This window comes from Sarcophilus harrisii, chromosome 3 (assembly GCF_902635505.1).
Source record: "Sarcophilus harrisii chromosome 3, mSarHar1.11, whole genome shotgun sequence".
NCBI classification, from domain to species: domain Eukaryota; kingdom Metazoa; phylum Chordata; class Mammalia; order Dasyuromorphia; family Dasyuridae; genus Sarcophilus; species Sarcophilus harrisii.
In genome coordinates, this window is record NC_045428.1 from 10549309 (window position 1) to 10564499 (window position 15191).

Genomic DNA, 15191 nt, shown 5'->3' on the forward strand with positions numbered 1-15191 from the left:
TCCCTGGCTTTCAGTTTGCCCACCTCCAGAGTCAGTGGACTGGAGGACAGAGCTCCCTTCTGGATCCCAATATCTCCTCCTGCCCTCCCACCCCCAGCCACATGGACCAGAGAAAAGGCTGCATGGGAGAGGATGCTGCCTCAGAATCAGGGGACCCAGCTCCTCTCTAGGCCTCCCCAAGCAATTAACAGGAGCCACCCCAAAATTGCTCTGCTAAGGAACAATTACTAATGATAACCACCATCTTGATGGCTTCCAAAGGTTCGCAAAGGTCCTTACAAACTTTCTTTCCCCTGAGCTTCACAAAAGCAAGGACCACGGGGAACGAGGAAGGCAGAGCTTTGCATCTCTCAGAAAGGGACTATACACAGTGGCACTCAATTCATGCTTTTGGATTCGGAGAAAAGAGGTCCAGAAGGGAAAACCCAAGATCACACGGTCAGTGAGTGTCAGAGGCAAAATGTCTTCCTAATTCCAAGCTTAAATTCGCCATCCCAGCCACCCTCCCAGAAGGGCCAGGGAATGGGGCCAGTTTGTTAAGGGCACATTCTCATTGCCAACTGTAATCCATGCCTATGCTTTCTTTATTTTTTTTTCCTGCTGAGGCAATTGGGGTTAAGTTACTTGCCCAGGGTCACACAGCTAAATTAAGTTAAGTGTCTGAGACCAGATTTGAACTCAGGTCCTCCTGACTGAAGGGCTGGTGCTCTATCCACTGTACCACTCAGCTGCCCCCAATCTGCTTCCTTTGTAATCCTGTGCATCTCAATCACAATTCTTTGAGGATCCCAAAGGTTTCCCCAGACTGCCTGCAGGGGATGAAACCTTGGCTATGGGCAAATGCCCACACTTGGGGGGCTTGCTCAGGCTCACGTGGTCAGTGTGTGCCAGGAGCAGCTCTGGAACCCAGGCTGTCCCAACTGAGAATAGCTCCCCAGAGCTGCAGCTATTCTTAGGGCATCACTTGGGAGGCTTCTGGGGAAGATCTGGGTACTGGAGCATCGTGGCTTTCTGGCCTTGGGGTAAATGGCAGCTTATGGGGCCCCTGACCAAGGTGGGCAGACTGGCACCCTGTGGCTGGCCAAAGGGTCTTTTCTGGCTGCCTTCTCCCCGGCCTTAGTTTATTCTCTCTTCTTTCCAGGGACTTTGGCACCTTGACTGGCTCTTGGTATACATTATGCAGGGGCTCCCGAGGCGGTAACATAAGCCGCTGACCAAAGAAAATCATGTCCCACTTGATAAGAACCCTGAAATCAAGCCTGGCCGCTGAGATTCCGTTACAAGCCCCGGGTGACCCGGCTCTTGTGGCCCTCTCCTAAGCCAGATGCCCAGCCCAGAGGCAGGAGGCCTAGAGTGGCCACTTCCCAGTGGGAGACACAAGCGGTCCGCTGTCCAGTCCAGGCTGGGTCAGGGGACAGGGCCGGCTCACATGAAAGCCGATGTCTCTGGGCTCTAGTAATTCTGAGATGCTTAGACTTTAAAGGGGTGCAGAGTTCCCAAGAAAGCATAAACTCCTTGGGAACTCTGCTCTGCTCACTAAGGAAGTTTCTCAGCATATAGGGAGTCATGTGAAAGGAAATATAGGCAGGAGCTGAGCTGAATGGTTTGTATTTTGCTCTAGAGTCCATGGGGAGCCATTGATGACTCTTTAGCAGGGGAGTGACATGGTCAGATATGTGCTTTAGGAAGATTTTTTTTTTTTTGCCAGTCTTGTGGAGGAGGTTTTAGAATGAGGAAGTGGGGATAGCAAAGACTAGAATTGGAGAGATTAGTTGGGGGCTATTGCAATACTCCAGGCCAGGGATGATGAGGGATTTAAGTAATAATTGCTATTATCTTTCCAGAAAGATTTCCTATTTCTCCTCCTCCTCAAGCATTCTGTATTCCAGCCAAAACAGACAAAATAGACTTGCCATAGTCTATCCACAACATTACATCTCCCCATGTGAATAGACTTGCCCTCATGCCAGCGTCACTGGCTCAACTCTGTTTCTCAAAATCATTAATGCCTTTGAATGTGCTGCCCAGATGATGACTCTGTTAAGAGGCCTATTTTTCCTGATTCCTTAATTCCTCGCTTTTCAAACAACAACAATAACAACATTTTATTTGTCTTTGCTATGCATTCATTTATTTGTGTATTTATTGTTCTTCACCATCTTAGTAGTCTCTGCTCCTTGGAAGCAGGGACTATTTCATTTTTGCCTATGGATCCCCAGTGCCTGGCACTTAAGAAATGCCAGCTGAATAAAAGTGAATATAATTATTGTATAATGTAATTATTGCCAACAACATCCAGACTGCTCTGGATGGCTCTTTCTGGGTTCACATTTAGAGCGTCCAAAGCCTCTCTCACTCACTTTCTTTCACTCCTACAATTTCAATACTGGAGCCTAAAACTTCATAAAAGTCTACTTATCCTGACCATCCCAGTTGCTTATGCCAAGAAGACACAGAACAGAATAGCAAAGTGGGCAGATAGTAGATGCTCCTTGGAGAAGAGACAATGGTATTAAGTTTGAAAAAATATATCTTTCACAAATGTGTTGGAGTTTAAGGGCTTGACAATGTTGGGGAAAATGTATTGCCCTAATAGGAAATGTTGCCCCCAGTGGGCTTTTAAAAGAGGTTGAGAATAGAAAATAGTGCTCTATTAGGAAGCCTGGCATTCTTTTTTTTTTTTCAGCTGCCTAGGCAGGATACTTAATGCCCTGAGGAGGGAAATCTAACCCCCAACATCACCATCCCTACCATTTACTTGATATGAAAGGGATACAACAATCAGCTGGAATCAGAGCAGTTATCCACTGGGAAGGACTCATACAGTTCTGAGTTCCTGAGTCGCCTAAACAGATTGGACACTGACCTCTGTGGTAGTTTAGCCATTGGGAGACATCTTCAGCCATTTATCCTTACTAACTCTTCCCCAGGAAGTGGGGCAGATGACTATATCATCTGGGTAGGTTCACATGGACTGAGTGTATTGTTTGTCTCAGTTTTCCCACTGGTAAAATGGGAATAATAAGAGCATCTATTTCCAGAGTTGTAAAAATCAAATAAGATAATAATTATAAAGTGCTTAGAAGAGAGCCTGGAACATAGTAGGTGCTATGTTAGCTATGAGGAAGAGAAGAAGGAATTTGGAACTCTTTCTAATGTTCTTATTAAAGTTTTATGACCATGAGTGGAAACATAGCAGGACAAAAGGTATAGGGAAAGGAAAGGAGTTTTTCCAGTAGGATGGGGGTTGTGAGAGAAGGTCTTACTGAATATTTCACATCAAACTCCAGAAGAATACAAGGATCTGGGGCACCAGGGAAGAAGGGCATGGAGCCAAGGGGAGAGAGCCAATAAGATGTCAGAAAGCTTGTGAAAAGCCAGAGATAGAGACTGACAGAAAAATAGACATGCAGAGCAAGAGAGTGAGAGTGAGAGCAAGATCGAGTTTGAGAGAGAGAGAGAGAGAGAGAGAGAGAGAGAGAGAGAGAGAGAAAATTTCTCTAAGCTATGGTCTCTGTTCTGAAAGAATTCATAAGTGAATTAAAAAAGGAAAATGCCAAATACCAAGAGATTATAATTAATAGTGATTTCCACTTTTATCTTTAGTTCTCTATCACCTTGCACAGTGTCTGGAACACAGAACAACATTACTAATTGATTGATATAAATGTATTTTATACCTGATGTTTCCTCCAATAGAACATAAGATCCCTGAGGACAAAGACTGTTCAGATGTGTCTTGGTATCCCTAACACCTAGCATAGTTCTTGGCATACAACAGGCCCTCTATAAATGAGTGCTACTAACACCACATGAAAGAAATCACAAGCCAAAACAACGCTGAGTTTTTAATCTCACACCCAGGAAATTGGCAAAGATGAGTAAGATGGGAATAGGCAGTTTTGGAAGGGCACACTAATACATGGCTGGTGGAGTTGGGAATTAGCCCAACTATTCTGGAAAGTTATTTAGAACTATACAAAGAAGGCAACTAAAACGTCCATACCCTTTGACCCCAAAAGCACATAATCCAATGAGATCAGTGACAACAAAAAAGAAAATCTCCACATTCTGCAATTCATTGCACTACTTTTATAATAGCAAAGAACTGGAAACAAAGTAGATGCCCAGCAAGTGGACTAGGTTAACAAAGGATGGCAACATGTTCTTATCTTATAGGTAAGAATGAGTGTAACAAATACAGAGGAACAACAGTAACTAAGATGAACCAGGAAAACATCGGTCCCAAAGACTGGGATGGTTTTACTGGCAACAGTAACAACCAAAGCCTTGAAACAGAGTACTGTAAAATTACAATGATCCAGTTTGACTCCAAAAAAGATCCAGAAAAAGATACTTCCTCCCACTTCTTTACAGAGGTGAGGAATTATGGGTGTCCCTTCTTTTTGACAGCTTGGTTAGTTTTAAGGGATTTTTTTTAACTTCCTCTTTCTCATTTTTCTTTATAAAGGATGGCTCTCTAGGAAGAATATAATGGGAAACTGAGGCGATGGATACACAAAGATCTCAATAATCTATTTTAAATTCTTGTTGTATTTGCAGTGGATTCAAATGTGATGACAGCCCAGGGTGTGTGAATGGGAAGAAAAGAAAAGATGGAGAGAGGATGAAAAGGCTTGTAGTAGAAGACCTTGCCTCCCAAGGGAAGGGGGCTAACATTTACTTGGGAGATGATAGAGAACCACAGATGAGTTTGAACTGAGGAACAGCATGAAAAGAGAAAGATCGGCTGGCTGTGGGTAGGAAGGAGGGAGGCAGTGGAGGGGGCAGCTGGGCTTTTTAGGAAGCTTTCCCTCAAGGGAATGAGGGTGACCTAATCCCGGGGCAGATGGGGCAGATGTGTTAGACTGACAAGATGTAAGTGGGAAACAATAATCCTGGCCAACACTTAACTAATGCTCCAAAGTTTGCAATGGAAGGGAGGAAATGAGCATTTAGAAAACACCTACTATGTGCTGGATGCTGTGTTCAGCCCTTTTACAAATATGACCTCATCTCATCCCATGCCATAGACTTTGCCTACGTTGTCTCATTCATACCTTAAAATAGCTCAGTTATTCTTAGCCTCATTTTGCAAAGTGACTCGTCCAAGTTCACCCAGTAGTAGATAGGATCTGAAACCATGTGGTAGAAGGGGTATCACAGTGTCCAGAGTGTCAGGCCTGGAGGCAGGAAGACCCTAGTTCTGTGTGACCCAGAATAAGTCACACAATCACTCTCTGCCTCAGTTTCCCCATATTAAAGATCAAGACAATAATAGCACCTAGCTCTGAAGGTTTTTGTGAGCATCATATATGTGTGTGTGTGTGTGTGTGTGTGTGTGTGTATTTGGCTAGGCTGTTACTAATATTCATAATTTAGGATTTCCATATATATGTGTGTGTGTCATATATATCATATATATATTTGTGAGCATCAAATATAAAGCATTTAGCGATTTTAAACACCATATAGGTGTCAGTTATTATTGTTATTGTTATTCCTGATTCCAAGGTCAGAACCTTGATTTTAACCCTCTTGGATATTATTGGAATGGATAGATGCATGGATGAACAGATGAATAAGGGACAAATGAATGAAGGAATTTGTCCTTTGGCACTTTGGGCATCTGCCATTTCCCTGGGTGGGAATTTCCCCAGCAACATGGATCAGGACTCCCCTAGAATTTAGCACGTGGTCTTCAGGAGCTGCCGGGCCAGCCCAAGACCAGCCTCTCTGAACTCTCCCAGGTGAGACCCCTGCCAGACAGATGGATGGGCAGCAGGTGGACCATCAGGCCATCACCAAGTGCACACCCCACTGTGCCAGCATGTCAGCCATGGCCTCTGAGAACAAAGAACCAGCGAGGGAGGCAGAGGCCCCCAGGACAGAGAGCCGGTCTGGGGCTAGGAGGACTAGGACTAGCGTTCTAGTCCTTCTTGGATGTATAATGACTGGGACTCTGGGCCAGTCTTTATGCTCTCAGCACTCCAAGAGACCCTCTGGTAAGGAGCAGGGCAGCTGCAGACCTGCACTGAAGGAGGACAATTTCCTGAGCTAGAGTTCCCCATAGGACTAAATGTGGATCCCATTCAATATTTTCACATTTGTTGTTATTGTTTGCTTTGTTGTTTTTTCTTTTTGATCTGATTTTTCTTGTGCAGCATAATAAATGTGGAAATGTGTATAGAAATATTGCATCTGTTTAACTTATATTGGATTATTTGCTGTCTGTGGTGGGGAAGGCAGGGAGAAGAATTTGGAACACAAGATTTTGCAAGGGTGAATGTTGGCAACTGTTTTTGCATATATATTATTTATATATTTATAATATATATTTATATACATAACATATATTTATATTTAATTATTATATATTCAATATATGTATTTATGTGTGTAATATATATTTATTATATATAATATATATTTTTATATATTATTTATATTTTTATTTATGTATTAACTTTTTTATTTACAAAACATATGCATGGGTAATTTTTCAACATTGACTCTTGCAAAACTTTCTGTTCCAAATTATCCCTTCTTTCCTCCCACCCTTGGCAGATATTCCAATACATTTTAAATTTGTTAAAATATATCTTTGCATATATTTTGAAAAATCAAAAAGCTATAATATTTTGGTCAAAATTTAGAGAAAATTAATGTCTATAAATTTATTTCTTCAGGGGTCATCTCAGATTCTCCTTTAAAACTAAAAATACTTATTTTACTTTAATAATCACATTTGCCGGCATTATCATTTAATACGCATTAGAAATGTTTAAGAGTTCAAAGTAGTCATATGCATCCTAACTTTTGAACAGTTAAACAGTTCAGTCATTATGATGGGGTAGCAATGAATGTGAAGCCCTTTAAGTAATTATTAGTTATTTATTTATCCTAGTGTTAAGAAAGTTTTGGAATCCAAAATTATGAATATAAGTAACGGCCTCGCCAAAAACAATATATTTTATAATTTAAGGAAGGTAAACGTAGAGAAATTAGGACTTGAAATCTTTATAAGTTCTCAGCAAATCTCCAGATTTGAATGCATATACTCAGCTTTATCATGCAAAATTGGATATTGGAAGAGAGAAAAAATGGGGGTAAGTTGGGTGATTTTTTTCACCCTTGAGAAGCACAGTCTGAGCTGGAGGTAAAGAAAGAGTAGAGAAGATGGTGATATCTGGAATTACCTTTGAGGAGAGCAGCTTTCATTTCTAGCCCTGGTTTCTTCTAATCAAAGCTGAGAAAGTGTAAGACGAGGTAAGAGGAATGGGAACAACAATAACCAAAAAAAAAGGGCCTGGAGGATCAGTGGGGAAACAAATGTGTTTTAGGTGTACAATTTGGTTTTCATGTATTTCAGAAAGGAATAGAGTTGTGAATTAAACTGTAGCTTATGGTTATGTACATGATAAAAGAATTCCCCATAGGAAAGAAAGAGAAATCAGGGCAACAGCTGGAGTTTTCCTGAAGCCAGCAGAAGCTGTCCCCATCCAACGTGGGGCCGACAGATGGACAGTTAGGCACTCAGGCAGACAGACAGGCAGACAGGCAGGTAGGCAGACCAAACAAGCAGATAGACAGACCGACAGGCAGACAGGCAGACAGGCAGATTGGTAGCAGACAGACAGACTGACAGGCAGGCAGGCAGACCAACAAGCAGGCAGACAGACCAACAGGCAGACTGACAGACAAGCAGGCAGACAGACAGACAGGCAGACAGGCAGGTAGGCAGACCAATAAGCAGGCTGACAGACCGACAGGCAGACTGACAGACAAGCAGGCAGACAGACAGACAGGCAGACAGGCAGATTGGTAGCAGACAGACAGACCGACAGGCAGGCAGGCAGACCAATAAGCAGGCTGACAGACCAACAGGCAGACTGACAGACAAGCAGGCAGACAGACAGACAGGCAGACAGGCAGGCAGACCAAACAAGCAGATAGGCAGACAGACAGACAGACATCCAGTTAGACAGGCAGACCGACAGACCAACAGGCAGACAGACAGGCAGACAGATTGGCAGGAAGACAGACAGACCGATAGGCAGGCAGGCAGACCAACAAGCAGACTGACAGACCAACAGGCAGACTGACAGACAGGCAGGCAGGCTGACAGGCAGACTGACATACAGACAGATAGACAGATTGACATACAGGCAGGCAGACCAACAGGCAGACTGACAGACAGGAAGGCAGGCAGGCAGAGGGGCAGGCAGACAGAGCAGCAGAAAGAAAAGTGAGCAGTAGGAGGGAGTCTGGGCAGAAGGCACATGACCAGGAGTCTGCGTCCCTAGGGTCTGGCCCTGCCTTTTCCATGGGCTCATGTAAAGGACAGGAACTCTGAAAAGGAACACTTAAGGCTCAGTATGACTGATTTAATCCTACAACAAGATATTAACTCAGTGGAATTAAGATAATGATTCTCTAGTACTTAGTACAGTTCTACAAGATTGACACCTCTGATGATGCACTTACAATAAGGTATATAAGGGCCAACAAGGCCTGGAAGGGAGACGTTCCATCTCCCATCATCCCGGGGGCTCTCCTGCCTCCTGCTTCCCCCACTGAGACCAAGGCCCATCTGAAGGTCCCCCAGAAAGCCAGCCTGGCCCCAGGCAAAGGAGACAGACTGTGAAGGAGAAAATAAAGACTTTGGACTCTATTCCTGACTATTCTAGTGGTGATTATTCTACTGAAACCAAGGCCCACTGGGAGGACCTCCAGAGAACTAGCCAGAACATTACAGGCTCACTCAGGGCCTGTGAGCTCACTCTGTGCCCCTCAGTCTGGGACTCAGTTTCCTCTTTTGGAGATTGGACAAGGAGGTCTCTGAGGTTCCTTCCGGGCCCGCGGGAGCAGCTCCCCTAATTCTGGCTGTGATCTCTGAGTCAGTGGGTGACCCAGGAGACCACCAGCCCCTCCAAGTCCAGGGCAGGGGGAGATGCAAAGGAGAGAAGGCTCCTGGGCCGGCAGGATGAAATCACAGGTGACAACTGCAGGTCATTTGTCATGGGGGAAACGATCCCTTTCAACACATCCTGCAGAGTCTGTGAGGGAAGATACCCAAGTCAAGCCAGGAGGAGGCCCCGGGACACCCAATCCTCCATCAATATTGCAGAGGCTGCGTCAGCTCCTGGGAGGCCAGGCGGGGGGCTGGGGGTGGGGTGGACCCAGCCTGGGGGTTGGGGGGGTGTCAGGAAGGGATGAGGAGGTTAGGGGATACAGGCAGTGGAAGCCCCCATGGGGTGCAGAGTTGGGGGAGAACATGGGCCAATGGCCAGTGCCTGGGACCCCCAATAGCTCGTGTGATGCACTAATAGTCGCTGCCTGTGGTATTTATAACCTGGGTAGAGGGGCAGTAATAGAGTCAGGAAGGCCCCAGTTCAACTCCAACCTCAGCACTTAGGAGCTGTGCGGCTCTAGGAAAGTCTCTGACTCAGGTCCTTCCTCTGTAAAATGGGCTGGAGGAGGAAATAGCAACCACTCGAGTATTGCCAACCAGACCCCAAATGGGTCCCAGAGAACTGAACACGCCTGACCATCCACAACCAAGTGATCCTCGGTCCCAGTCTCCACAGATGCTGTTCCAAGACTCCCCTTCTTCCCCCATCGCCCGTAATGCCTCCCCAGCCCTCACTCCCCTCCCTGTCACTGCGGAGAACCTTGCCTTCTCCCCAGCTCTCCCCCTTCCCCCCTCTATCACCTCCCCATCCTTTCCTTCTTTATCCCAGAGCCTCACCCCTGAGTGTTCCCAATCCTGCCCACTCCCACCTTCCCCAGCGGACCCCCCACAATCATCCCCTTCTCTCCTCCCCAATTCCCCCACCCAGCGGTCCTTCCCACACTGCATATAAATGTGCCTTCTGCCATTAAAGGGCAAACTTCACCAGGCTCTCCTGTCCCTTCATTTCCCCAGATTTCTCCTCCCTTCCCCAGCCACACTCTCAAAAAAAGCTGCCTCCACTCCCTGCTCGCTCCGCCCTGACCCTTTGTAATCTGGCTTCTCTCCTCCCTGTCTCCAAATGTCTCCATGGACTCTAAATGGAAATAACCCTTCCTCAGTCCGGCCCGTGATCCCCGCCCCCTTGATCCCTGCCACCCTTGGCCCTGCCCATCATGGCCTCCCAATACTCTCCTCCACGGGCCTCCCTGACACTGATCTCTCTTGGTTCTTGTGGACTTCTCATCCACTAATTGATTGACTTGGAAATAAACGATTGTCCGTGGTCGGAGGCGGTAAGTGGTGGCTGTGGGATGTGACCCCAGATCAAAGGTCAAGTCGATCCCCGCCTGTTCACCGAGCCCTACGTGATCCCCTTAGCGGTCAGTAGTCCCACCTCACCTTATTTATTTGTCTGTTCTCACATGTGCACGTGTTATTTAAGGTGGGACTTTATTAAGGATAAATATAAAGGTGACTTCACCTAATCCCACTTGTAGAGTCCTTTTAAGGGGGGACTCCTCCCCTCGTCTTTGACCTGGCCTTTCCAGGCCCTTGCAGCCATTCGGTTCCGGCTTGTGGACAGGCTCCAGGCCGGCACTCATTTCTGTCCTGCTGCCCCAAACTCTCTTCGGTTCAATCAGACTAGCACTTATAGAGCGCTCGTGGGTAAGCCCAAAATGCTTTAGCAGCTCGGCCCCTGCGGCAGCCCCAGGAGGGGCATGTGGATAAGGCCCCACGGCCACCAAAGGCCCACAGGGAGAGCCAGGAACTAAACACCATCAGTCACTCTGACTCAAGGAAACCAAAACAAACCTATTGTCAACTTTTTCTCCCGGAGAGTTAAATAGACTGAAGATGGGGGTGGAAGGGGAAGGAAACCTCTGTGACGATTCAGATCGAAGCCAAACCTGCAGTTTTTCTAGTCTTTGAAGCGGAGTCAAAATATAAAGGACATACCAGATACTCCACAAAGTGCAACTAGAAGGCGAGGTGCAGAGAGTGCCGGCTCTGGAGTCAGGAAGGCCCGAGTTCAAATGGGGCTTCACAATTACTAGCTGTGTGATCTTGGATGAGTCATTTAACTTTGCCTGCCTCAGTTTCCTCATTTGTTTCCCCCCTTCCCCTCCAAGATTTCTTCCCATCCCTGCCTTTCTTTTTTTGAGAAACAATTGGGGTTAAGTGACTTGCCCAGGGTCATAGAGCCAGGAGTGGGAAGTGTCTGAGCCCAGTCAGGTCCTCCCAACTCCAGTGCTGGTGTTCCATCCACTGCACCACTGAACTGCCCCTAGTTTCCTGATGTGTAAAATGAAATGGGGAAGGAAATGGCCAAGCACACCTGTCTTTCCACCAAGAACACCTCCAAAGGTCACGAAGAGTTAGACGCGACAAACGACTGAACAACAGCGAGTGTATTGCAACGTCCACCAAACCAGAATGATGTTTCATTCGCTCAGGCACTAAAGGAGTTACCTGAGGTTATTCCTGGGGGTCGTTATTCCTGGGGGTCTTCATGAGCACAAGCCTTGAGCCCACTATTCCCATGAAACAGCATTGTGTAGTGGAGCTGACACGGACTTGGGGGCGGGAAGACTCCACAGACACCGACTAGCTGCCCCCTCCAACGCTCTGCCCCTCTCCCTCAAGGGCTCAGGAGCTTGAACCCCAACCTTTGCTCCTTCACGGACCTGCCCAGAGTGTCATTGGCCTGCAGCGTCTCCCCTGGGGCTCTTTCTGTCCCAGCCTCCCTCAAGGGGGACAGTTGGATATTCAGGGGTATGACAGGGAGAAGGGCCAGCCACTCTCAAAGCCAGACTAGAACCAGACCAAGGCTGTCTCTATAATGCTACCGGCTTCCTGCCCTATTCTTTTCCTAGTGAAATAATCCCTGCTCACACCTGTGCTTCTTGCACACATGTGCACACACCCACATACTCACACACCCACACTCACACACACACACACACACACACACACCTACCTACACACACTCTCACACCCCCCCCACACACTCTCACACACCACACATACACACTCTCACACACCCCACACACTCACACACACCTACCCACATACACTTTCTCACACATCCCCCACACACTTTCACACCCACACCCACACACCTACCTACACACACTCTCACACACTCCACACACACTCTCACACACCCCACACACTCACACACACCTACCCACATACACTTTCTCACACATACCCCACACACTTTCACACACACACACACACACACACCAATGTGCTGCCCAGGGTCTTGTTCTTTTGTCCAAGTCCTGCTTCTCCTAGCCTGTCACTGAAGGGTTTTTCCTTCCTGAGCCCCTCCAAGATTTCTTCCCATCCCTAACTTAAAACCCTAGGCAAAAGCACGGAGACCACTGCCAGAGGAGACTTTTCAATAGGACCCAGTGGAAAGAGCTGTGCTGCCCGTCCTGGGCCCAGAAAGGGCCAGGGCATTCACTGCCGGCCTCCCCACCGCGCCACATCCCTTACCAGCTTCTGCACCTCCAGCAGGTACCGCGAGCACTCATGGTGGCCGTTGTACACCGCCAAGTCCAGCGCGGTGTAGCCGTCACCGTCCTGGAGGGCAGGATCTGCCCGGTGCGCAATCAAGGTCTGGCAACACTGAAATGACACCGATGGCGGAGTGAGAAGGGCACTGGCCCGGCCCCCCCGCCGCATCCTGCCCCATGCCTGCCTCTCCGGCCAGCTGAGGTCTGCAGTACGATTGTCTCCTAACTGCCATGAGCTTACACGCTCTTGTTAGCCAGCTTTCAGTTGTCTCTGTGAGCTTTCTGGGAAGAACTACTGGGGTGCTTTACCATTTCCTACATCAGCTCATTTTACAAATGAGGAAACTGAGGCAATCAGGGTTAAGTAACTTGTACAAAGCTCCTCAGGTCCTTCTGACTCTATATCTGGCACCCTACTGAGCCACTTAGCTGCCTGGCATATGTATCACTGTCCCTAATTTATGGGTAAGCGATGGCTTGGCCAGGATCACCCAGCTTGTTACTGCAGTTACTTGGAACTCGAAGGCAGGGCTCCTGCTCCCTGCTCTAGCATCAATGTCCTAGAACCACACAGGGAATGAATCCTTACTCACTGCATGTGCTCACTTCCTCTTTTGGGGGCAAATGTCTTATTTCATGGAATCCTAAAAAATCAGATTTGGAGGAACACTGAGAAGCCATCGAGTCTAACTTACACCTGAAGGGAGCTCCTCCTCTATCATCCCTGAGAAGGGTCACCTGCCCTCAACCTGGGACCCTCCAGTACCACACAACATGGCCCGTTCTGCTTCAGAAGAACCATTGGCAGGCCTTTCCCCTTACAACAGAACCAAGCCTCTCTTCCATCAACCAGACAGAACCTGCCTCTCTGACGTCAAACAGGACCCCACCGATCTGACATCAAACAGGACTTGCCTCTCTTACATCAAATGGAACCCCGCTTCTCTGATGTCAAACAGAACCTTGCCTTTCTGACATAAAAAAAAATCTCACCTCTCTTACATCAAACAGAACCCCACTTCACTTACCCCAAACAGACAGAACCCTGCCTCTCTTACCTCAAACAGGACCCCACCTATCTGACATCAAACAGGACCCACCTCTCTTACATCAAACAGAAGCCCCATCTCTGACGTCAAACAAACAAACCCCTGTCTCTCTGGCAAGCAGGATCACCCAGGTCCTCATTGGTCCTGGTTCTGACCTTTGGAGTCACACAAGTCAGACCCGTGATCCACTGATAATGTTTGAGACACTCCAAGAGAGAGAGGTCAAGTTCTTGTGGGTCTCCTCCCGCCTCAGTATTCCCAGTTTGTCCAGTAAGCTCTCCCATTTCATCATGTCCTGGGCCCCCATCATCTCGCTGCCCCTCCTCTGGATATGTTCCAGCTTATCAGCATCCTTCCAACCCTAATGGGAGCAACGAGCAAGCCCTACGAAGAGCTGGATTTATGATTTGGGGGCTGGGGAGGGGAGGTCTTCAAGGGCTCCCAGGTCTTTGGAGGAGGGATGTCTGTGCTTTACCTCCAGGTGCCCGTTCTCCGCGGCATCGTGGAGAGGGGTCCCTCCCCAGTGATCTCGGATTATCTGGGTCCCCATCAGAAGCAGTCGATCCAGGATGGGCGCGTGGCCCCCTCTCGCTGCAAAGTGGAGCACCGTGGCTCCCTCGTCGTCTCGAGCCATCAGACCGATGTCTGTGAATGTGACCTAAGAGGAAAGAGAAATGGGCGGGAAGAGAAGGAATCCCTTGTCTCCTAAACCCTGTCCTGAACCCTTGGCCATGCAGCCCTTCAGCACCTGGAGGCCGGCCCATCCTGACCATCTGGTGGGAAACCACTGGATTCAACCATCTGGTCGTTGGTGAAGGAGTAAACTGCCGAGCAGTTGATGTGCACAATCCCATTGTACATGACCAGAAAACTGAGGCCCTGACCTCCTTACGGGCCAGCCTGTGGATCTGGACCAGAGCTCCATCTTGCCTATAGTTCATTCCCAAGCACCACATTTAGATTGGATTGCTTGTGGTACTTGTTCTAGTGTCCCACAAACAGAGCAACAGAAAACACACCGGGGTTGGGGAGAGGGAAGATAGCAAATTCATTCCCAGAGGAAAGAGGGGCAGGCTGGGAGGAAAGATCTGGGTCCTGAGGCATCCTGGCCCTGTGACCCTGGGCTGGGCACATCAGACCCTGGTATCCCAGGAGAGTCCCTGAGATCCCCAAGAAAGGGGTGGCAGCGAGCAGTGTAGACTTGTAGAATGCAGAGATTTTTTTCCCCCAAGGATCTAATCCGGACCTTGGTCTGGGCTCTACTGAGCAGGCTTTGCCGGGATGGGCCTGAGCTCCATGAAGGACAATAGCAATAATTTTCAGCTGATAATAGCTATTAAATGTCCGAAAGTAGAATAAAATGTAACCTGGGCATCTTCCCCACCCCCTTCCCTCCGGACAAAACGAGTCCCTGTCACGAATGAGCAGTTTTAAACTGTAGAAGGGAGGCCGGAGACTAGATGCCTCAGAGAGGCTGGGCTCCCATTGTTCTTTCTGAAAGCTGATCTGCTCCAGACCGGGGGAAGGAGGGAGGGGAGGTCTTGAGTAAGGAAAAATGACCCCAAGGAGAGAGTGGGAGGGAGGGGAAGGAGGGAGTGGGGGGTCTTGACAAGGAAAAATGACCCCAAGGAGAGAGCTGAGAGGGAGGGAAGGAGAGCGCTGGTG

General features: G+C 47.9%; 1 protein-coding gene across 1 annotated transcript in view; it reads right to left on the reverse strand.

Annotated features, from left to right (window-relative positions):
• ESPNL (espin like) overlaps positions 1 to 15191 on the reverse strand; it is a 36439-nt gene that overhangs the window by 12808 nt on the left and 8440 nt on the right. Inside the window, exons 4-5 of the mRNA XM_031961107.1 lie at positions 14002 to 14184; positions 12458 to 12589 (exon numbers count right to left, since the gene is read on the reverse strand). Of these exons, the coding sequence (XP_031816967.1) occupies positions 12458 to 12589; positions 14002 to 14184 (315 nt within the window). The remainder of the gene's footprint in view (positions 1 to 12457; positions 12590 to 14001; positions 14185 to 15191) is intronic.